This window comes from Rattus norvegicus, chromosome 5, assembly GCF_021556685.1.
Source record: "Rattus norvegicus strain SHRSP/BbbUtx chromosome 5, alternate assembly SHRSP_T2T, whole genome shotgun sequence".
In the NCBI taxonomy this organism is placed as follows: domain Eukaryota; kingdom Metazoa; phylum Chordata; class Mammalia; order Rodentia; family Muridae; genus Rattus; species Rattus norvegicus.
Window position 1 is genome coordinate 143,359,587 of NC_141538.1, and position 24,232 is coordinate 143,383,818.

The 24,232-nt window shown below is 47.6% G+C and overlaps 1 protein-coding gene across 14 annotated transcripts; it reads left to right on the forward strand.

The window, feature by feature from the left end:
* Window positions 1–565: 565 nt before the first annotated feature.
* On the forward strand, window positions 566–23,950 carry Meaf6 (MYST/Esa1-associated factor 6). 14 transcript variants are annotated; one of them, XR_015619885.1, is made up of 10 exons: window positions 589–694; window positions 1,637–1,752; window positions 5,564–5,651; window positions 5,789–5,834; window positions 17,020–17,212; window positions 17,647–17,822; window positions 18,154–18,282; window positions 21,645–21,701; window positions 22,306–22,339; window positions 23,359–23,943. XR_015619885.1 is itself a non-coding variant. In NM_001429180.1 (8 exons), the coding sequence occupies exons 1-8, from the start codon at window positions 605–607 to the stop codon at window positions 23,365–23,367; spliced, it is 606 nt and encodes a 201-aa protein (NP_001416109.1). In that variant the 5' UTR covers window positions 566–604; the 3' UTR covers window positions 23,368–23,950. The 14 variants fall into 14 exon arrangements, 4 of the variants coding, with proteins under 4 accessions (NP_001416109.1, NP_001107256.1, NP_001416110.1 ...); XR_015619886.1 differs by having other exon boundaries at window positions 17,647–17,783; XR_015619883.1 differs by having other exon boundaries at window positions 17,717–17,822.
* The last annotated feature ends 282 nt before the right edge of the window (window positions 23,951–24,232 follow it).

Consider the following 24,232-nt stretch of genomic DNA (forward strand, 5'->3'; position numbering starts at 1 on the left):
TCCCCAGCACCAATTAACAGTGGGCAAGCTCAACACGTGCAAACCAGCAGTGGGGAGGCAGAGGCAGGACGATAAACTCAAGGTCTGTGTTTCTGTTCAATACTAGCCTAGATACAGTTCTGGATCTGAAGATAAAAGCAAATTCTTTCATACTCCTTCCCCTCCGTCAAACCGTGTACAACAGGAGATCTGCTTGCCTGTGCTAAACCCAGGAAAAGGTTGGTTTTGGGATCTTCTCTGCAGCCCGGATGGTGGGGCGGGACCTTGCTCAGGTTTACCACCTGCAGTTGGCTGGTGTGGCAGGGACATCGGCGGGGAGACACAAGGGACATTTAACAGGCCTATGCTGCAGCTGGGTTCTCGATGCAGTGAACGTCTGTGGGTGTCTGTTAAGCTCAGAGGCCCGCAGCGGAGGAGCAAGGAATGTCCCACACGAACCAGTACCACTCCGCGCCGGCTTTCGCGCGCTGAGCCTGCCAGCTTCCCCGGAAGCCGCGCGCGCAGGCGCGATATGGGGGCGCGCCCCCTGGCGGCCGGCGGCGGCAGTGCGCAGGGTCCGCCTACTGGTCGCGCGCCGCCGCCTCCGCCGCCGCTTGAGCCCAACATGGCGATGCACAACAAGACGGCGCCGCCGCAGATCCCAGACACCCGGCGGGAGCTGGCCGAGCTGGTGAAGCGGAAGCAGGAGCTGGCGGTGAGTGGCCGAGGCCTGGACGCCGTCCCCGCATGGCCTCGCAGGCAGCTCAGGGAGCCAGGACGGCGGGCAGCCGGGGTCCGGGCGCTCTAGGCGGCCGGGCGCGGCGCGGTTCCCTGCGGCGGCGCGGTTCCCGGCCTGCGCTCTGTGGGGCGGGGCGGGGCGGTGAGGGCGCGGGAAGGGCGAGAGGCAGGAGGCGGGGACGACGCTCAGGTCGGGTTAGCGGGTGGGAAGGAGGCGGCTAGACCCTGGCCTGGAGAAGATGCACGATGGATTCTATAGGCGGCGCGTTTCAATGGCCGGGGAATGGGGTGTGTTTGAGGATGCCAAGGAAAGAGGCTGGCGGGAGACGCAGAACGCAGCCTAGGGAATTTGGACTGGTGACGCGCACCAGGAGCCGCCGGCACCCTGCTGGCTGAGCCCTCCAGGCTCCCGCCTTTTGCAACGAGCATCCGGGAGGCAAAGCTCACCTGAAGCTGCCCTTCCAGGTTTCCATAGCAACCGGCATCCACTGCGGGCGGCCTTTCCAGAGCTAGCAAGGAGGAAGCAGTTGATGTAGAAAAGATGCTTTAGAAAAGCTGTTCACCCTTCTCGCTGCTGGTGGCAACACATTTAGTGAGTGAGAATGGAGACAGCTCACGATCTGTCTCATCCCTGCTCATGACAGCTAGGTTTTGCCTCTGAAGTAGGTGCAAAATCTTGCATGTGCGTGCATTTTCTGAAGATAGACTACACACTCCATTCTATTTATAAAGGGGTCCATCACCCGCACTCTTCCACAAAAAAAAAAAAAAAAAAAACAAAAAACCAAAAACCAAAACAAAACAAAAAAAACAAAAACAAAAAAACCCGGTTCATTGTGGGTAAGCTTGACTTTACAAGTCCATATTGGGATTTCCGTTTGCTTAATGCTTGCTTTTCCCTGCCCCTGTTTTCACCTAGGAAACGCTTGCAAACTTGGAGAGACAGATCTATGCTTTTGAAGGAAGCTACCTGGAAGACACTCAGATGTATGGCAATATTATCCGTGGCTGGGATCGGTATTTGACAAATCAAAAGTGAGTGTCAAAATCTAGTAGTATCTACCCGTTTTATCCTCTGCTAATATTTACCTGTAGGTTTTTTTTTTTGTTTTGTTTTGTTTTAAAATATGGTCTTACTATGTAGCCTTGGCCAGCCTGGAACTCACTAAGTAGACCAAGCTGGCCTCAGATTCACAGATTACATAGCTCCTTCTCCCTCTAACTCCTGACTGATGGATTTAAAGGTATGGACTGTCATGTAGAGCTTGGGGTGTTTGCTTTTGGTATTTACTCTGCAATGAGATGATAAAGCTGTAGTGTGGAATGAGGTCGAAGCTTGCAGTTGTGCTCTGACTGTCTCATAGAGAAACCATATTTGTGATTAAAGAAAACAGGGCCCAGGGTACAGGGGTGTGTAGGTGTAAATGAAATACAGCGTGTGACTTAACTGTCTTCCACATGTTAATCAACCATGATATCCAATTACCATCTTTGTCATATCTCTAAGCTAATTGTACCACTATTGACCTGGTAATGTGATTCTATAAGAAAATAACCCGTAACTGGGGAGAATTTTTCAAATCTGTAGAAAACTTGAGATGAGATAGCATATGACTAGTCATTTTCCCACATATTCATGAGTTGCTAATTTACTGTGGGTGCACACTCTCTCTCCAGTGTATGAAGACATCAGTGTATGAAGACATCCGTGCATGCTTAAGAACCTTTTGTTTTGAAATAATTGCAGATTGGGATAGGAAGCTGCCAAAACAGTACACAGGGCTTGTGTGTTCTTACAGTTTTCTCTGATGGTTACATTTTACATAACTATAGAACATCGTCAAAATCAGGGAACCACAATTGGCTACTGCGTACGCACAGGTGTGTGGCATTTTATCATATGTGTAGAACTACGAGATGTAAAACTAGGCCCAGGAGACGTTGCTCAGTGAATAAAAGAGCCCAGTGCACAAGCCTGATGACCAGAGCTCAGTTTCCAGTACCCGTGTTAAAAAGGTGCACATCTGGCAGCAGGAGAGATGGCTCAGCGGTTAAGAGCACACCCTGCTCCAGCAGAGGACAAGAGTTCGATTCCCAGCACCCCTGTCAGGTGCCTTACAACTACCTGTAACTCCATCCCCAGGGGATCAGACTCTGTCTCCTGTGCTTACAGGCACTCCCCCACCATTTAACACACATGTAAATGCACATCTGGAATTTTAGCACACTGTGGTGGGAGGTGGGGACAGGAAAATGACTTGGAAGCTTGCAGGTCAGCTACTCAGAAGTATGCAGTGCTGTCCAAATAACAAGGTAGAAAGCAGGGGCCAGCGGTGGAGAGCTGCCCTCCGGTTAGTGTGCGTATAAAGATGCAGACCCATTCTGCCATCACGTATCTCCTCCATGTTCCTCCTCTGTGGTTGCATTTCTGTTTCCCTGTGCTTTCCCTCCCTGCTAACCATCAAAGACTTAGACGCTTACACTACCAATCTTTGCTTCTACGTACATTAGCAGTTACTTCTTGAAAACGGCAAGACATCTCGGCATGTAATATATAGCTATAAAATTGACACCTATAGCTTAAAAATTGACACCGATTCCTTTAGATCCTCTCGGTTGGCCCCACAATGCTTTGCTACTCCTTTTTTTTTTTTTTTGTGATTCTTTTTTTCGGAGCTGGGGACCGAACCCAGGGCCTTGCGCTTCCTAGGTAAGCGCTCTACCACTGAGCTAAATCCCCAGCCCCTGCTACTCCTTTTTGATCCTGGATCTAGTTGCTTTTGGCAATTATGTTTCATTAATTTTTGTCGTTGTTGGGTTTTTGTTTGTTTGGAGACAGGGTTTCTCTGTGTAGACAGGGTTTCTCTGTGTAGACCAGGTTGGCTTCTGACTCACAGAGATCACCCGACTCTGCCTCCCAAGTGCTGGGACTGCAGGTGTATGCCGTCCTGTCCTGCAAGGACCTCCTATCCTGTCTCTGTTGTTTTTTGTCCACTGGCGCAGGGCTAGAACCCAGAGCATTGAGCATGCTGGGCTAGTGCTCTGCCGCTGAGCTGAAGTCCCAGTCTGAGTCCCAGACTGTGAGCCTCTGCTCTGTCTTATTGGGTGACACGATGTCGGTGGTCCTGCGACTGCTCGTGGATCCTGTGGTAGCTCTGCTGTAAAAGGTCATTTCTTCATGTTGGCGTGACGGTTTAGTGGGTAAAGATGCCCGAGGCCTAGTGTGACTACCCAGTTCTGTTCTGCCTGCTCAGTGCTGGGGTCAAAGGCACTCACCACCCCACACAGCTAGAATCAATCACTTTTAAAAAATTATATGAGTATTGTGCCTACGTGTGTGTCTGTGTACCACATGTGGCCTAGTGCCCTTGGAGGCTAGAGGATAACATCTGATCCCTTGGGACTGGAGTTATAAACACATTTGTAAGCCTCCGTGTAGTTGCTGACAATCAAGCCTGGGTCCTCTGGAAGAACAGCCAGTGCACTTATCTTAACTGCGGAACCATCTCTCCAGCTCATTTTTTTTTTTTTTTCCTTTTCTTTTTTTCGAAGCTGGGGACCGAACCCAGGGCCTTGCGCTCGCTAGGCAAGTGCTCTACCACTGAGCTAAATCCCCAACTCCGCTCATTTTTTTTTATAGTTTTTTTTTTTAAAGATTTATTTATTTATTATATACACAGTGTTCTGCACGTCAGAAGAGGGCAACAGATCTCATTACAGATGGTTGTGAGCCACTATGTGGTTGTTGGGAAGAGCAGTCAGTGCTCTTAACCGCTGAGCCATCTCTCCAGCCCTATTTATTTATTATATATAAGTACACTGTAGCTGCCTTCAGACACACCAGAAGAGGGCATTGGATCCTCTTACAGATGGTTGTGAGCCACCATGTGTTCGCTGGGATTTGAACTCAGGACCTCTGGAAGAGAGACAGTGCTCTTAACCTCTGAGCCATCTCTCCAGCCCTTATAGTCCAATTTTGATTGAAAAAATTTCTTGCCTGTCAGAGCAGCACAGATTTTAATCCTGGCACTCGGGAGATAGAGACCGGTACTTTAATATGAGTTTAAGGTCTGGTCTGCATCTAATTCCAGGCTAGCAAGACTACATAGTGAGAACCTGTCTCAAAAAAACAAACAACAAAAAAGCCCAACCAAACAAAAATGAACAAAAAGACATTTGTGTGTATAATGTGTTGGGGTATGTGTGAGCCACTCTGTGGCTCAGAGGACAGCGTTGTGGATTGGTTCTTTCTTTCTTTCACCTTTACCTGGGCTGAGGATTGAATTTGGGTTGTCCAGCTTTTGTAGCAAGCGCTCATTACCCTCTTGTCAGCCCCTGCACCAGTCTCTTTCGACAATAATAAGCATTATCATAAATGCACACTAACATAGAGTCGGAGCGGTACTGGGTTGGGCGGGCCATGCTACCGCTCACGTAACAGTGCTGGTTGGTGTCTTCATGCCAAGGGAGACATGGCTGTGTCCCTGGGGCTCCTGGGTATCTTAAAACACACGAGGGAAGAGGTAAACTTGGCAGTGTTTGTAAAGCAGCTCAGATCATCTCACCTCAGGCATTTGACATAAAGTTACGGGGATCAGAGGCATTGCTGAGTTTGAACCCAGTTAAAAAGAGAAAGAGTGGGGCTCAGTGGGTAGAGGTGCTGTCTACCAAGCCTGACCACCTGAGTTCATCCGCCTGAGGTAGCAGGAGAGATGTCTATAGTCATCTTCCAATCTCCACAAACGTACATGTGTCTTCCCTCCACATCAGACACAAACACAGTGGTAATCTATAAGACAGAAAAATCTAAACAACAACAACAACAACAAAATTCTTCTGTTTTTAGAAACTCCAATAGCAAAAACGACCGGAGGAACCGGAAGTTCAAGGAGGCCGAGCGTCTCTTCAGCAAATCCTCAGTCACGTCGGCTGCTGTAAGTGGCGGTGGTGGAGGGCGTGTCTGTCTGAGACCCTTTATTGAGGCCTGTGGACTTTCCCTTCCTCCCTGTGTGGGTTGGTGTCTTGGGGGGTCTGTGGTCTCTTGTCTGGTAACCAGTGACTTCTCTTTTAGGCAGTAAGTGCCTTGGCAGGGGTTCAGGACCAGCTCATCGAAAAGAGTGAGTCTGCTTTTACCTTGTTCATCAGTTTGCCCTAAAGCAGCTGGGGGCCCTAAATTAACTCTATGGTTCATCTTGCATCTGGAAGTTGGGGGACCTTTGGGCATCCAATGCCTTTCGTTGTTGTTTTGGAGGTAGGGTCTTGCCATATGTCTGTCTGTCCAGCTATGTAACTCATGCTTATCCCAACTCGGAGATGCACTTTCCTTTGCCTCACCCTTGCTGTGACTGAAGGTGAGGGCCACCTACCGTCTTCCTGCCACTCCCTTCCAGGAAGTATGGTGGGAGATACTGAAAGATCCCAGGTTCTGAAACTGCTACAATAGGCCATGACTTACTAGGAATTTTGTTTGTTTGAGGTCATCCCTTCTAGCCCATGCTGACCTGGAATGTACTGATAGCTGAGGCTGGCCTCGACCTCCTGATCTTCTCACCACTGTTGCATGAGTGCTAGGACCACAGGCATGTGTCGTCATCCGCTAGGAGAGCTTTTCCAATAATAAGTCATTTCGATCAGAAGATGGCTCAGTGGTTAAGAGTGCTTCCTGATCTCCCAGAGAACCAGGGTTAGCACATCCTAGCACCCACATGATAGTTCACAACAGCCTATAACTCCAGTCTCGGGATTGGTTGCCGTGTTCTGGCTTCTGAGGATACCTCTGAGGCAGGCACACACACATAAATAAAAATAAATTAATTTAAAAGAAAAAAAACCACACAGGGCTAGATGTGATGGCATGAACCTTAAAACCCATTACTTAGGAGGTAGAGGCAGGCTGGTCTCCTGAGTTTAAGGCCAGCCAGGGCTACATTGCTAGACCCTGTCTTAGTAACTTTTCTATTGGTGTAACCAGACATTGAATCAAAGCAACTTCTAGAAAAAAGAGTTTACTAGGGGCTTACAGTTCAGAGGGTAGAGTCATCATGGCGGGGAACATGGTGAGAGGCAGGCAGTCATGGTGCTAAAGCAGTAGCTGAGAGCTCACATCTTAAGACGTAACCACAAGGCAGAGGGGAAGGAAAGAGAGAACGAGTCAGAGAGACAGACAGACAGACAGACATTGACACTGGGGATTAGAGGTAGAGAGATAATTGGGAATGGCTTTCAAACCCTCAAAACCTGGCCCTAGTGACACACCTCCTCTAACAAGGCCACACCTCCTAATCCTTCCCAAACAGTTCTACCAACCAGGGACCATATATTCACATATGAGCCCATGGGGGTCATTCTCATTCAAACCACCACAGACCCTATCTCAAAACAAAGTAACAGCAATTAATTCAGTAGGAAATTTCAAATGTACCTGAGTTCAGTGCTCAACTTAAGACATTCTGAGGGTATACTCGTGTACTCTTAAATGTAGAAGGGAGAGTAGATACTATTTACTTGCACAGATCATTTCTGTGTAAAAGCCAGGTCTAATTTAAAAAAATAAGAGCTGGTGTTTGTGTGCCACTGTGCATTTACAGTGTTCTCTCCTATGGTGCGGTAAGAGCCCGACTTTGGGCAGGGATGTGAGAAAAGGGGATTTGGTATCTTGGACCTGAGAGTCACTCAGTGATGTCAGTTAGTGTTTGTAGATTTCTATCCCAGCCAGACTCTCCTGTGCTTAGACCTGTCTATCCTCCAGTCATTCCCACTGAATCAAATTCCAACTCCTGTTCAAACGGAAATGTTCTGTGTCCAAGAAGTTTTCTGTTCAACTTGGTGCTGTGATTCTCCGGTTCTTCCCTTTTCTGGAAGGAACCGTTCGTGATGTCTCCTGGCGCCTCTGTGATTGAGTTACATCAGATACTGTAAATGTTTAAAAAAATTTTTTTTTTTTTAAATTTGAGGCAAGTTCTCACTTTGTAGTCCAGGCTAGCCTTGGACTTGGAAACAGTAAAGATTTTCTAAAGTTTGTATTGGCTAGCCATGCTTTGGCATCTCTACCGAGCACGGAGCCACCAGCCTGTACTACAGGGTTGGTATTGCCTGGGTTTTGCTTTGTATCAGGTTATTTTGAATTGTCATATGCTTCGAAACGTGTGTCTGCTGTTTTTTTTAATTTATTTTGTGTGTGTGTGTGTGTGTGTGTGTGTGTGTGTGTGTGTGTGGTCTGTCTGTGGGTGCGTGTGTGCGTGAGTGCATGTGTTTTCTGGGTATGTCTGTGTATCACATGTGTGCCTGTCCAATGACTAGAAAGCCCAGAAGACTGCATCAGATCTCCTGGAACTGAAGTTATAAGTGTTGTGAACCACCATGTGGGTTCTGGGAACCAAACCCTAGTCCTCTGGAAGAGCAGCCAGTGCCCTTTACCACTGAGCCACCTTTGTCCCTTGGCCCTCTGTTTTGCAAGAGGATATTGTAGATGCTTCTCATCACTGCTGGCTGTTAACCTCCTTCAGGACTGGTTTTCCATCCACACCTAGTTGGTTTTTATTTGAGTCACCATCTCACTGTGTAGTGTTGGTTGGCTTGGAGCTCAGAGACCGCCCCTGCCCCTGCCCCTGCCCCTGCCCCTGCCCCTGCCCCTGCCCCTGCCCCTGCCCCTGCCCCTGCCCCTGCCCCTGCCCCTGCCCCTGCCCCTGCCCCTGCCCCTGCCCCTGCCCCTGCCCCTGCCCCTGCCCCTGCCCCTGCCCCTGCCCCTGCCCCTGCCCCTGCCCCTGCCCCTGCCCCTGCCCCTGCCCCTGCCCCTGCCCTTCTATGTGTCTTTCTATGTAGCTCTGCATAGCTAGAAACTCTGTAAGTAGACCAGGCTAGCCTTAAACTCAGGACTCCTCCTTCCTTTGCTTCCCAAGATCTGGGATCAAAGGAGTGTACCGCCAAGCCTGGCTCATCCTGAATTTTTTTTCCCATTAACTAGAATTTAGCAAAAGTTCCGTATCAGATTCTGTGTATTTGGGTTTTCTTTGATTTCTTTTTGTTTTTGTTTATTTGTTTGTTTTAAGACAGGATTTCTTTTTTAAGTCCTGGAACTCGCTTTGTAGACTAGGCTGACCTTGAACTCAGAGAGATCTACCTATCTACCTCCGCCTCCAGAGTGCCGCGATTAAAGATGTGTGTCCCCACCACCCATCTCCTCTTTGAGTTTTTAATATCAGTTTCTTTATTTATTGATTGTCATATGCAGCCACACTCATGTGACATGGTACACATAGGGCAGTTTGTGGGAGTTGGTGTTCTCCCCTCACTGTGGGACCCAGGGATCAGACTCAGGTCATCAGGCTCTGATGCAGGAGCCTCTGCCTGTGGAGCCATCAGGAGGGTCCCTGGAGGCCTACGTGGTGGAAGCCATGATTGTGTCCTAGGAGGTCAGTGCACTTGGCCTTTGCTCCTTTCCTCTGTGTGGAGCCTTCAGTGCTACAGACTTTGTGAAAGACGCGGATATGGATCGAGTTCTCTGTGGATGACGCCTGTGAGCTCCGAGAATGAGGAGGCAGAATTTTGCCCTGTATCTCTTTAATTTTGAGGATTTCTGAGTTTCCTACTTTGAGCATTTTATTTTCAGGCCACTCGCAAACATTTCCTCTCCGAAAGCGTTCTCTCTGCTCCCTCATGTTTGCCCAACTAGGAAGCTTGTGGGCTTGCATGGCCCCTAAAGAGGGATTTCATGTAAGTTGTGAAGCAGCAAACATTTTAGTGAAAAGAATAATGTAAAAGAAAAAGCGGACAGGCAGGTTTTCTCCTCGCTGTCTTGGCAGGGCAGCAGGGTCTGCTGCGTGTTCTGAAGCCTGCTGCAGACTACTCTTCGCTCCCGTGCTTGGCATTGTAGGGCTTCCCTTCCTCTGAGAGACCTGCCTTCCATCAGACACTGCCCTTAGTCGCCCTTACTTTTCTTTACTGTGCAGACTTCCTTGTCTTTGCTGTAAAGATACGTTGCTTATTTTTCTGTCGGTGAGAAACAAGCTCTCAAGTCTTCCTCAGTGCAGCGCTCAGTGGACCGGTTGACTTGAAGTTGGGCAGCCCTTGAGCTTCCATGAGCTAAGGAAGAAAATTCTCGTTTTGTATTTTAGTAGCTTCTAGTCCTCCCTGTTCCTCGTCTGTCAGATGTGTCAACAGACAGTAATTCTGCAGCACAAGACTGGGACTGTAATCCTGTGACAGAGCGTTTACTTAGCACGTGCGAGGCCTAGAGTTTGATCCCCAGCCCCGCACGCCAACAGCTAAAACTTAAGAGAGCCCGCCTCCCTCCTTTCTAACTTTTTCTTTCTTTTGAGCATTTTGAGACAGGGTCTCATGTAGCCCAGACTGGCCTCAAGGTCACTGTGCAGCCAAGAATGGTCTTGGACTTGCTTCTTACCTTCCTGAATGCTGACCTGGCTCAGGTGGTGCTAGGGATTGACCCCAGGGCTTTGAGCCTAGTGGGCGAGCACTTTACTAACTGGGCTATAGCCCCACCTAGTTCCCATGGTTCTCGATGTTTCTGTCAGCCTTTGAGAGAAAGGTGTTGTCTTGGATATCAGAGACTGAGGTGAGTTCTCTCTTCGTGGGCACTGAGTGACCTTATAGAGCGTGACCACTGTCTGTCTGGTACTGCAGTAGCAGAGACTGCAGATGGACAGCCAGGTGCCTTCGCTTCCCTGTGCCTTTTCAGAATTGGAGTTTAGGTGGTTTGCCTTTCTCTCCCCTCTCTCAGATTCCAGTTCTTCCAGGCCTCATGACTCTGTCCTTGTTTCTCCTCTCACTCTGCCATGGCCCAAGGCTTAGTGGTCTCCTGCCCTGATGTCTTTTTATCTCCTGGCAATGTTTCCAACATTTGTCTTTAGAAAAGATCTTTAATATCAATATTTAATACGGCTGTCTATTAGCAACAGGGACCTATTGATACAATGGAAACCACTGTAGCCAAAGCAGGCCTTGAACTTGTAACCCTCCTGCCTCCAAGTACCTGGGATTTTAGGCCTAAGCAGGCCCGTGTTTAAGGCCAGTTTAAGGAAAGAGCTTTGAGTCATTCATGTGTGAGGCCACACTGTATGTATTAAGTGCGAGCCTGGACTCTGCTGCTTTGAGTTAATCCCCTCCCTATGTCTGTGTCACAGATAGCGTTCTGTGGTAAGTAACCACAGTGTTGGATCTAGGAATCCAGGCGTGGCTTGTCCCCTCCCCTCCCCCCAATTTCAATTCTCTTAGGAATGATTTTTTTTAACTAAGGCTTCCTCTTCTCCCATATCCTCGACAGCATTTGTGGTCCTTTATTTTTTTATTTATTTATTTTTTTTCCGGAGCTGGGGAATCGAACCCAGGGCCTTGCGCTTGCTAGGCAAGTGCTCTACCACTGAGCCAAATCTCCAACCCCGTGGTCCTTTATTTTTTAGAGACGGATCTCTCTATGTAGCCCTGGCTGGCCTGGACTCAAAGACATCACCTGCTTTTGCCTCTGGTATTAAAGCTCCTTCCATAGGATGAGTGTCTTTTTCTTGGGATTAACCATTTATGTTGGAGTAAGGTGGAATCTCTTTACATTTCTTTGATAGCAAGAAAACGGATTGATTGTTTCAAGTATGTTTAGGCAGGCCATTTGTCCTGCTCCCCTCTTCCCCCCCCCCCCCCCCCCCCCCCTTTGAGACAAGTTTTCTTTGTGTAGCTCTGGCTATCCTTACTAGACTAGACCAGGCTGGCCTCCAACTCACAGAGATCTGCCTGCCTCTGCCTCCATAGTGCTGGAATCAAAGGTCTGCTCCCCTATTCCCTGCTAATTTGTATTTCTTCTTTGGACAACTGCCCATTACTGTTCATCAGCCCCCCCCCTTTTGATCATATGATTTGGGTTTTTGATGTGTAATTTTTGCAGTTTGAAGTGTGTGTGTGTGTGTGTGTGTGTGTGTGTGTGTGTGTGTGTAACAAGAAGAGGGCAGTAGGGGTACCCCTAGCATTCTTTGCCTATTCTCTTGAAGCAGAGTCTTCCCTGAACCCCAGGCTTGTCTTTTCCCTGCTTGGCTGGGAGCTGTGAACCCCACTGACCTGTCTGCACCTGCAGAGCAAGGTTACAGGGTGTGCAGGAGGTCTGACCTGTCATGCGGTTCTGAGATCGGAGCTCCTCAGCTTGCACAGCAAGTGCCCCAACCACTGAGTCACTTCCTTCAGCCCCCAGCTGAAAGGCCACACATCCAGGATGTTAATTCATGTGTCCTGTAGATGGCAGGTTTGTCCCCCTCGTTCTGTGGCCTTCACTCGGGTTTGCCTTGCTGTGCAGAAGCTTCTTAATTTCCTGTAATCTCATTTGTCAGTTTTGGGGATCATTTCCTGTGCTATTGAAGTCCTGTATAGGAAATGCTCGCCTTCGTCTGTATCTTTATTGTGTGTGTGTATGGATATATATACATATGTATATGTCTCCCCTCTCCTCTTCTATATATGTATGTATGAATGGTCTTGGACTTGCTTCTTAACCTTCCTGAATGCTGACCTGGCTCAGGTGGTGCTGGGGATTGACCCCAGGGCTTTGAGCATAGTGGGCTCAAAGTATGTGTGTGTGTGTGTGTGTGTGTGTGTGTGTGTGTGTGTCTGTATATATACAAATATACACTTTTTTTTTTTTTTGTTCTTTTTTCGGAGCTGGGGACTGAACCCAGGGCTTTGCACTTGCTAGGCAAGCGCTCTACCACTGAGCTAAATCCCCAACCCCAAATATACACTTTTTAAACTTGTGTGTATAATGTGGGGTCGGGGATGAGGTACAGATGGGCGGGTCTGTGTGAGGCCAGAAGAGAGTAAGAGGGTATCAGTCTCTGGAGCTGAGGTTACAGGCGGTTACAGAGCCCCTGGCATAGGTGCTAGGAACTGAGCAGTTGGTAATGGTCGCATGCTCATCACTGTCAGTTCTTCATGTCCACTTACTTCTTTCTTCAGGATTTTAAAGGTTTTCCTTTCATTTTCCTTTATTTTGAGACGAGGGTTTCGCTGTGTGCTCAGGCTCGCCTGGACCTCTACATAGATCAGATTAGCATTGAACTCAGAGAGATATGGCTGTCCTGCTTTTTGACACTGGGACTAACGGTGTGCCACCACTACCAGCCAAGAGTCTTAAAGTTTCAATTGCAGACATCTTTCAGATCCTGGGTAGGTTTATTTTTAAGTATTCTATTTCATTTTATTTGAAGTAATTAGAATTTCTTCTGGTTTCTTTTTAGGTGAGTTCATTATTAATACATGCTCTTGTCTCCTTCCTTCCTTCCTTCCTTCCGTCCATCCATCCGTCCTTTCTTTCTTTTTAATGAAACAGGGTTTCGGTATGCAATATCGTCCTGGCTATAGATCAGGCTAGCCCCAATCTTACAGAGATCCACCTGCCTCTACTTCCTGAATGCTGGGATTAAAGGTGTTCGATACCACATCTGGCCTCATTTTATCTTTAAAAAAAAAAAGACTAACAATTTATTTGCATTCTACGTGTAGGTGTTTTGTCTATGTGTGCACCGTATGTGTAGAATCCTAGACATCAGGTCCCCTGGAGTAGTTATGCATGGTTGTGAGCCGCCACATGGGTGCTGGCAGCCAAAGCCAGCACCTCTGTAAGAGAAGCCAATGCTCTTAAGAGCTGAGCATCTCTCCAGCCCATTGTGTCTGAGATGAGATCGTGCTGTGTTGCTCACACTGGTGTTGAACAAACAGGACTTCTCTGTGCACTGAGTTGTCTCATTAACGTTGTCAGAGATGAGCTGACCGTAACATCAGACTTCATTCTACACTGAACTCTGTCTCCTTATCTGCAGCACAGTGCTCGTTACTGTAGCTTTGTGGGGGTAAGCTTTACGATCCTTTTACGCTTTTTTACTGGTTTGTTTGTTTTAAGACAGGGTCCTGTTCTGTGGCCAAGGCTGGCCTTGAATTCACGGTCTTCCTTCCTCAGCCTCCTGAGTGCTGTCATTCCAGGTGTATGCCAACACCCAGCTTTTTGAGTACATTTTATGTGACATCAGGTGCTTTTCTAGTCTCGTGCAGCTCCATGAATCTGGAGCGCCATCTTTTGGTGCTCTCCTGCATCGTGTTCAAATTAGTCCCATCGCCTGGTTTGCTTCTGGGGGCAGGGGTGGGGAAATGGGTGTATCGTGAGTGCGGTCACACATGTTCCATGGCATGCATGTGAACAGCTTTTGGGAGTTGATTCTCTCCCGACCAAGAAATTTACTTCCGACCATGTGGTCTCAGGTCTGCACAGGGACGCTTCCACCTGCTCGCCCTTCTTGCTGGTCTCGTCTGCTTTTACGTTTTGTGTGTTTGCTATTTGTTTGACTGTGGTTTTGAGATGTAGTTCAGGCTGGTCTTGAATTCCTGATCTTCCCTCCTTGGCTTTCCCAGCCCTGGAATTACAGGTGGATGCTACTGTGCTAACACTTCTCTGTTTTTCTTTTTTAAAAAATTATTTACTTATTTATATAAGTACCCTGTAGCTGTCTTCAGACACACCAGAAGAGGGCATCAGATCCCATTACAGATGGTTGTGAGCCACCATGTGGTTGCTGGGAATTAAACTCAGGACCTCTGGAAGAGCAGTCAGTGCTCTTAACCACTGAGTCGTCTCTCTAGCTCTCTGTTTTATCTTTTAGTTTGTCTGTCTGTCTGTCTGTCTGTCTGTCTGTCTGTCTCTCTCTCTCTCTCTCTTTCTCTGTGTTTGTGTGTGTGCGTGTGCACGTGTACTTTGTGGTGCTTGTGTGAATCCTGAAGGACAACCTCAGATGTTAGTCTTTTCTCTCCTTCATGAGATGAGACAGTCTCTTCTTATTCTCCACTGCATTGTATAAGCCAGCATGCTGGCCCGGGGCTCCCAGGGATTTTCCCGTCTTAGGACCCTATACCCTACAGGAGATGAGTTATAGGCGTGTGCGTCTGTGTCCAGCTTTATGTAGATTCTGGAAATCCAAATTTAGGTCCTTGCACTACATACAAATGTTTCACCCACTGAGCCATCCGCTCAGCCCTCTTCCTGCTTTTTATTTTCAGACAGGGTGTCCCTTTGTAGTTTTGACAGACCCAGAACTTGATATGTAGACCAGGCTGGCCTTAACCTTGACGGTGATTCTCCTGTTTCAACCTCCTTCTGCTTTTTGTTTGTTTTGTTTTTGCCTCTGCTGCTTCTGGTGGCTACATATTTAAAAAATGCTAATGTAAAGGCAGAAGGGAAAACACTGACCCCTGACCTTCCTGCAGACACAGACCCTTCTGACCATCTTTAGGGACAAATACTAATGTATTTGGGTCCATTAGTAGTTGAGTAGAATTCGGGTCTCTCCCTGTCCTTATCTAGTGATGGTTTCCAGAAGCTGGACATGGTGATACACAGCTGTGACCCGAGCACTGGGGGGAGCAAAGGCAGAGGGCGGGGCCCACGCCATGGAACTCTTTTTTTCTGTAGCTCAGGCTAGTCATGGACTTGGGGCTTCCTGCGTCTGATGCCCTGCCTTCTCCTGCTTCTTCTTTCCTCCTTCCTACCTGTTGGGTGCAAGGATTGACCCTGGGCTTAGTTCATGCTGTGTGAGTGCTTTACTCTGTAGCCACCCTACCCTAAGACAGTATTTATGAGATGTTCTTGAACATGCATGCTTCTGTGTAAATATATCCAAGTGATTTTGATGATGATGATGAAGAAGAGGAAGAGGAAGAAGAAGAAGAAGAAGAAGAAGAAGAAGAAGAAGAAGAAGAAGAAGAAGAAGAAGAAGAAGAAGAAGAAGAAGAAGAAGAAGTAGTAGTAGTAGTAGTAGTTTTTTATGTAGCCCAGGCTGTCCTTGAGCTTGAGATGTCCTCTCACCTTCCCAAGTGCCAGGATTATAGGCATGTGCCACCCAGCCTGACTGTTGAAATGCTGTTTTGAAACTGGTGATTTATGTCAGTTGAACATTAATTACTACTTCATTCAGGCATTCCTGGGCTGATGGTCTAGCTTACTGTACCCAAGATTGCCAAAGGCAGGGGAAAACTCATGGTGGGACATCCCTGTAATCTCAGCACTCGGGAGCCGGGGTCGGGAAGACCAGAAGCTCATGCTTGAGTAGGTAAGCATGTGGCTAACCCTGAGTCTGCTCCCTGAGAGGTGAACGGGGAGAGCCGGTTCTCCTAAGCTGTTCCCTGACCTCCTTTTACTTGCTGTGGATGTTAATTACTGTGTATGGCAGTGAGGAAATACCATGACCAGAAGTGACTTACAGAGGAAAGTTTATCTTGGCTTCCTTTATGGTCCAAGAATGGGTTCCCTGTGTAGGAAGCTGGCTGGTTATATTTTGTCGCACTTGAAGGAGAGAGAGAGCAAGAAGTGGGGTGAGACCCCCACCCCTGCCCAGCCTTAGTGGCTTCCTTCTGCAGGTTATTCGCTCTCCAAGCAGCTCCACTACCTAGACAGCAGGTATTCAAAGCCCTGGGCCTGCGGGGACAGGTCCATTGAAACCACCCTGCTGCAGCACCCCCACCCCGACATATACACAAATAAGCAAAATGTAGTTTTAGAAAGATAAAGGAGGGGGAGCCGGAGAGATGCGGTTGTTAAGGACGCTTGCTGCTTCTACAGAGGACCCTGGCCGGTTCCCATCGCCTGTGTCTGACAGCTCTGGGAGATCGATTTCCTCTCACTTCTACAGGCCCTGTGAACTCACCTCACGGCCTGGATTCACATGAGACCGTATCTGTCTCCCCTCCAAAAAAAAATGTCCACGACCTCAGTAATTGAGGGATGGGCTAGACTCTGCTTCCCAGTGGGTACCTTTTCTTTTCTTTTTTGAATTTACTCTTTAGATCATATGTATGTGTCGGGGTGGGGTGTGTGTGTGCATGTGAGTGCAGGTACCCAAGGAGGCCAGAGGTGTTGGATCTCCTGGAGCTGCATTCCAGCAGGTGAGCCTTATGACATGGCTTCTGGGAATTAGACTCTGGTCCTCTGCACGAGCAGTACCTGCTCTTAATCTCAGGGTCATTTCTCTAGCTCATCCCCCACCAACTCTTTATAGAAAGACGGGATTCTCTGATGGTTTGTCAGTTTTGCCAAGGTGTTCCTGCCTCTCTTCAGCGTGCCCCATATTGAAGTGTCCCTTATGTAGAGGGCGATGCTCTGAGCTGCGGTCACCTCTGTCCTCAGAGCTGATGCAGACCACGTGGACTTCAGGGACTCCCTAGCTTTGGTGCGTTGAGCGCGTGTTCCTCAAGGGAAAACCTTTGTGGATGACAGGGACTCAGGAACACTGATCAGGCTTTTGGGGCCTGTTCTCTTTCCTCTAGGGGAACCAGGAAGTGGGACGGAAAGCGATACTTCCCCAGACTTCCACAATCAGGAAAACGAGCCTGCGCAGGAGGACCCTGAAGACCTGGACGGCTCCGTTCAGGGAGTGAAGCCTCAGAAAGCTGCCTCTTCCACCTCCTCAGGGAGCCACCACAGCAGCCACAAAAAGCGGAAGAATAAAAACCGGCACAGGTTAGTGGCAGGGTCCCACCCAGAGTCCTCACCTGCTGGGCGGGACTTGGTTGGCGTGGAGATGCCTGGGACAGTGGCAGAACCCTCAGGTTGTGGGTGGCAGAAATTCTTATATGCAAGTCAGGTGGGGTGGAGTCCTCTGAGGGAGGAGTGGGTGGCGTAGACAGGCCCTGAAGGATCAGTGGGAAGTCACCAGGATGAAATGTGACTCCCATTGTCATGTGGCATCATGAGCTTTTGGGTCCTCTGCTAAGAGGAAAACAGGGAAGTAGAAATGAGTCCTCGGAAAAACTACTCTGGTTGTTGGGAAACCGTGATCTGGGATGGAGTTCTCTCAGCCCTGGGTCCCGTCTGCTCCTTCGAGAGCTAAATTGACATGCCTTTTTGACTTTTTAAATATGGGTTTTGATTGTCATGACTTTTCTATTTTGTAGTTCTCTGAGTATGCTGCCTTCAGATACGGGGAAACACTTAAAGCTCCTAAATGCGGGCATTCCTTCGTAGGAACCTTCTGAGCACTGTTACTTTTGGAGTGGGAAATGAGATGGGAATGACACCAGTGGACAGAGAGGTCAGGTGTCTCAGGGGACTTAGTGGCCGCTCTGCCTGGGTTTGTATGCTACCGCTGGGCCTTAACTCAGGGTAATGAAGTACCTAGAGCAAGGGGCTCTCCCTCACCCTGGGTTTGGAAGCCTGAACACTGTGGGGTCAAAGGGGCACAGGGCTGTGTGGGGCTGGCTCCCTATCCTCTGGTTGGCTGTGACCCATGTTGCTTTAGAAACCTGTGGGGGTGTCCCCTCCTGCACCTAAGGTGTTACACTGTGACCTTCACCTGCCCGGCACTGTGGATATTATAGAGTTAAATTTAACTGGTTCGAACCTCTTTGGCATCAACAGATTCTTGAATTCTTTTAAACTTTTCTTGTTTTTTTAAATTGCAGAAATAGTATTTTCCCCCAATAAATAGTGATGAAGGATTACCGCTTTATGTTTTTCTACAAACCAAAAACCACTGTGCTAACCTCTCAAACGATAGTGAGAAGCAGCAAGACTTATCCCCTACCCCTCTGGTAAGATTGTAGGTTATTGGAGCACTGTGACAGGCTTCGGCCTAATTTATCGCAGACAGCAGAGAGCCGTACTCTCTTTCTTTTTTAAAAAGAGTTGTTTACTTGAGTACTCTGTCTTCAGACACACCAGAAGAGGGCATCAGACCCCATTACAGATGGTTGCGAGCCATCATACAATTGCTAGGAATTGAACTCAGGACCTCGGGGAGAACAGCCAGAGCTCTTAACTACTGAGCCATCTCTCCAGCCCAGAGAGCCATATTCTTAAAGACTCTTTTATGGGCTTGGAGATAGTTCAGTCTTTTAAGTGCTTTCCCTGAAGGCATGAAGGCCTGAGTTCTAATCCCAGCAGCCACATCCAAGTACTCAGTGAGTTATATGTGTCTCTAACACCACCAGCATTAGGGATGTTAAGATCCTGGGGGCTTGCCGGCTAGCCAGGCTAAAAGGGGTGATGGGAACCTTTCTGAAAAACAGCCAGCATAGACCTCTGGCCTCCACGTGCACACACACACATACACACACACACACACACACACACACACACACACACACACACAGAGGCAAGATTAAGTGTTTTCTTGTGTGTTGACTTTATTACATTTACTTTGTTTTCATTTTGGCAATTCTTTTCCTATTTCAGAGTGTCTAGACCAGGGAGAACATTCTTAGAAGTCTCTGAGATTCTGCACCACTGACCAGTGTTCTCGTTAGACCCTGCTGGTTATGTGGGTTACCTCATTTGCACTAGCGATGTGACCAGCTGTTGCCTGAGGAGAGGGTGCTCGAGACGCGTTCAGTTTAACTTTGTCCTTGCAAGTTTCTAGACCATTTCCAAGGGCATAACATTTCCTTCTTCCTTCCTCTCCTGGCCCCAGTAATGAATTCCTTCCAGGAACACAGTAGTATGTAGAAAGACCATTGTGGGGCGCTGCTCTCATAAGGGCATGTCCTGCTCAGAAGGCGGCCTGAGTTTTTATATTCAGAATTCCCGTCTGTCTGATCTCCTGGGCCTTACATACTGGCACCGAACTGCTTTCTTTGGCAGGAAGCTGGCCAGGGTCAGGACTGCCCTGCTTGGCACCTCAGTGGGCTCAGGGGGTTGGAGTCCTGCTACCTTCGCACACTCGAGGGCAGGTCTGGAGCCCGTTTATCTGGACATGTTGGTGAGCTGGCCCCAGAGCAGTGTTTCCTTTGCAGCAAGAGTCCGGAGCAGCCAGGCTGTGTTCAGCAGATGGCTGAGGACTTGCCACGTGCCAGACACTGTCGAGAAACAGGAGGAAGTATTTGAATTTACCCTCTTGTGGAGTATAAAAGCCCACCAAATGGCCCCCTTCCTGGACTGGTGCTGGGACACAAGTCCATGTGTGCTAGCCAAGTTGCAAAGATAGGTTTCCTGAATTCGTATATTTTACATGTCTGAACAGTAGTTACGCCCCCACTGTCTTTAAAAAGAGAAAAGTAACCATGAGCTGCTCTTAGAGAATTTTACTGTTCCATTGCACCCAAGATTTGTTTTTGTAAGTTGTAGCTTGTTTGTTTTTAAGACAGGGTTCTACTAAAAGCATTCAGTGAGTTATATGTGTCTCTAATACCACCAGGATTAGGGATGTTGAGATCCTGTTTTTGTTTTTTATAAGTTGTAGCTTTTTTGTTTTTAAGACAGGGTTCTATTACAGAACGCTGGCTGGCCTCAAACGAATTTCTTCTGCCTTAGCCTCTCGAATGCTGGAATTATCAGGGATTACCATGCCTGCCACCAACCCCCAGTTTAGCTAAATAGGTATACTTTTCTTTACGTGAGCATTTATTGCCAACAGTGGGGGGTTGAACCCAGCATGTAACTACCAGTGTGCTCCACCCGCAGCAGATACGGTCTGCTTTAAAGATTCATTTATTTATTATATATTTACACTGTAGCTGTGTGTCAGACACGCCAGAAGAGGGCATCAGATCTCATTACAGATGGTTGTGAGCCTCCATGTGGTTGCTGGGATTTGAACTCAGGACCTCTGGAAGAGCAGTCGGTGCTCATAACCACTGAGCCATCTCTCTGTGCTTCGCCCTCACCCCCTCCCCCCAATTTAATTTGTGAAGGTTGAATCAGTTTGAAAGGAGCACATTGTAAAAGACCCTGTCCATTGGTCTGTGTGCCCAGGAAGGTTGTAAATGAAACGGTTGTGTAAGCGTTACTGAAGCTCAGCTCTCACAGCTCTCACAGACGCGGTTAAACAGAACAGCCGCTGGAGTATTGTCTTACTGAGTGAAAGGTGTCAAAGGCATCAAGGAGCTGGAGTCATAGTCCCGGCTGATGCTTAGAGATCTGTGCGAACCGTGGCCTGTCAGCCATGACAGCACAGAATGGCCTGCTCTGCTGTGTGCTCATGGGTCCCAGTTGCCTTGGTTTGGCTGGAGGCTCTGCAGACCCTGGTATTCCTTAGTTGCCGCACTGATGTAAACAGTTAGCTGCCATACTAGGGAAGGTGTCACAGTACACGAAGGCTGAGGCAGGAGGATAGCAAGTTTGAGGCCAGTGTTGGCTATCTGTCAAGGACCCCTCCCCCCGTTAAAACAAACAAACAAACAAACAAACAAACAAGAAAATGACCAGTGAACTGCCATCGCCCAAGCAGGAGGCAGAGTCTGAAAGAGCAGGACTGTCTCTCAGGGCCCTGTAGTCAGCACACGGCTTCCAGGGTGAGCTCTGCAGGAAGAGCTGGTGGACATGGGCTTGAACAAAAACGTACATGCCTTGCTGTTTTCAAAGGACAAAGTGTTGTCACCTTTTGTATCAATGACAAAATGCTATGCCAACTTCTAGCACCTTCTGCTGTATAACTAAACCTCTCCTTCTCCCTCTCTTCTCCCCCTCCCCCCTTCTCCTTCTCTTCTAATGTACTAATTCTGTTTTCAGTATAGATGTCTCAGTAGTGCTAACCCCGAGTCTGGCAGTTAGCACCAGGCCTGCTGCTGTCTAGAGTGCTCTGACGCAGTCACACCCATCCCCCAACCCCCCACCCAGTTACCCTCCGCTGTGGTGTACACCGAGGGAAGGGAATCCCTGACCTGTCTATGGTGCTTTGATGTCTGACAGCCTAATGACTTAAGATTCTTAAAGCTGACTTAGTTTCCCCCACCCCCAGTCTTGCTAGGACAGCTAATGGACTAATTTATTCAATTAGTGTATTAATTTCTATTGCTCTCTTCCTCTCCAATGCTGCCCCTCAGCCCGTCTGGCATGTTTGATTATGACTTTGAGTAAGTTTGATTTGCATTAGTGTCTGTGCTGTGTTGTTTGTGAGTAGACACCAGCATGCCGTTCTGAGGTCTTTCTAACCCATAGTCTATCTGTTTAATTGTAGGTATGTATATTAGGTTAGGCTGGGAAGTTTTTTTAAAAACAGAAAAACGTGATGGAGGTAACATTTTATTTAATAACTTAAGCAAAATTAAGTAAACTTCACTTCTTTGCATTTTAATTTCTTTTTCAATAGATAACCTGTACTTTTAATTCATGTTTAAATTGATTTCTGGCTTTGCTTCGTAAGGAGATTAGTAGCTTAAGATTTTGATGTTTTTGCTTTGAAAAAGATTTAAAAATCGAAATTCTTGTAATTTCTTTTGTGTTTCCTATCCAGAAACACAAACTCCTAGTCTCTTTGCTCTCGGTCACTGCGAGCCTCAGAACGCCAGTGACATAGTTACGGAGCTAACCCATTGACCCGAGCATGCTCCTCTCCACCCATCTCCTCTAACTTTGCAGTAGCTTTTGTTTAAAAATCACGGCTTCTGTAACTGCTACGTATTTCCTTTTTGAATCACCTCAGTTTACCTTATGGCAAAAATATCTGCTCATATTTTTGAATACCTGCCTACTATCTGAGAAAGAACTAAATTATGACAGTGTAATGGAGAATCTGGACTTTCCTGCGTAGCCTTTGTATCACTGTGCCCTGTGCAGTAACTGCTTGTTGCCTCGTTTCTATACGGTAACGTGCAAATATCTTATTTTTCTTACTGCAGGATTGATCTGAAGTTAAACAAAAAGCCCCGAGCTGTAAGTATCAGCCAGACAACTCAGGAAGACTGGCAGTGTTTCGTTCTAAAACACTTGGTTTCCGTGGGTTCAGGTGCAGGGCTCATCCATGCTAGACAGGGGCCTTGCTGATGACGCACTTCACAGGTGGCTGGCAAGCCTCTCGATGAGCCTAATCTAGGGTCACACTCGGGTTTCTAGACTCAGTGTTCATCTGGGTACTCAGACTTCCATGTGTTCTTTACTGAAACACTTTAGAACAGATATGGTGGCCCACACCTTTAAGCCCAGTACTCAGTCAGCACAGATGGCTGGGAGTTAGAGGCCAGCCTGCTCTACATAAGGAGTGCCATGTCAGCCAGAGCTACACAATGAGAACTTGTGTTAAAACAGCACAACAATTAGCAAGTGGGTCACACTTTGTTACCGAAGAAAATGGTTCTTCAGTAATTCATGTAACTCTTTTGTTGCTGGTCTTTGTGGCCTCAAAGGTGGGTCACTATAATACACGTGAAACTCAATATATTTTACCTGAAATAGAACTTTAAGCTACATAGAAATTCTCTGGCACAGTTGTTTATGATTATTTATTTAATTTTTAAAAATTATTATTTATGTATGTGAGTACATTGTAGCTGTCTTCAGACACACCAGAAGAGGGCATCAGATCTCATTACAGATGGTTGTGAGCCACCATGTGGTTGCTGGGAATTGAACTCAGGACCTCTGGATGAGCAGCCAGTGCCCTTAACCACTGAGCCATCTCTCTAGCCCTGTTTATGATATTTAAAAAAAAATTTTTTTTATTCTATTGGTTTGCATTAAGATCATTTTCAGCCAACCGTATAATGTTCTTTGAGTATATTCCCTCCTAAAATTTATTTTATTATATATTCATATGTGCATATGTACATATAAGATACTAATAATTGCTTAATGTCTGAGAAAACTTGTATGTATGTATGTATTTATGTATGTATGTATGTATGTAATCAAACCAGGGCGGTAAGGAGTTGTGACCTCTGTTTCTTTCTCTTCAGGACTATTAGAAGACTTGCTAGCAGGAGCTTCTAGGCTGTGAAGCCCTGCTTCCCCTCTGACCTCACAGCGACAAACGTCCCTCGCCTGACTGTGCCATCTGCCTCTGCCCCCCAGACCCAGTGCCTGTAACTGGCTCGTCTGTCCTAACTGTAGTGACAAGTCCTCCCTAGGAGACTTTGGGTTGTTCGCTGTCCATCGTTAGTTGAACCGCGGGGAGACCTGTCCTCGGTCCCGGTTCCTGCGGGCGGCTAACTGTGCATTTCTCCCTTCTTAGAATGAATGTCTCCCCCCAAACTGGCTGGCACCAGCTCCATCTGTGACCCCCCCCATCGAGGAGTGCACACCTCTGGTTTTGTGTTACTCGGAAAGTAGAGCCCAAGGTCCACTGCAGATGGAGGCTGTAAATAATCGCCATTCTCCTGTCTTGTTCCGTGTCGTATTGTGTTTTTTATTGTTGTTTTTGCCATCTGATTTACTTTTGGGCCATTGTGTGATGCCTGCACCTTCCTGATGACATATCTGACCGTCTGTCCCATGTGGTGTTGATATTCACAATTGAAACTAAAGTGGCTTTTAGAAGGAAATGGGCAACTCGGCCCTCTGGCTTCGTGATTTCTTCAGGGGGAAGGTAGAGAGCGTTTAATGACGGACGGCCTATTTGTTCGAGGGACAAGAAAGCTGAAAAGCACGCGCTGAAGCCCCCCTGTTGGAATAGACTCTTTGTAGAAATAACATTTCCCGGCTCTCATCTCTCACACATTCCTTCCACCCCCGAGACACTCTCCTCTTTATTTTACTACTACCGCGCCTGTCGGAGAGTTTCCTTTTCCGTCTCTTCTCTTTTTGCTAATGTTCACCTGCTTAGATATTGCT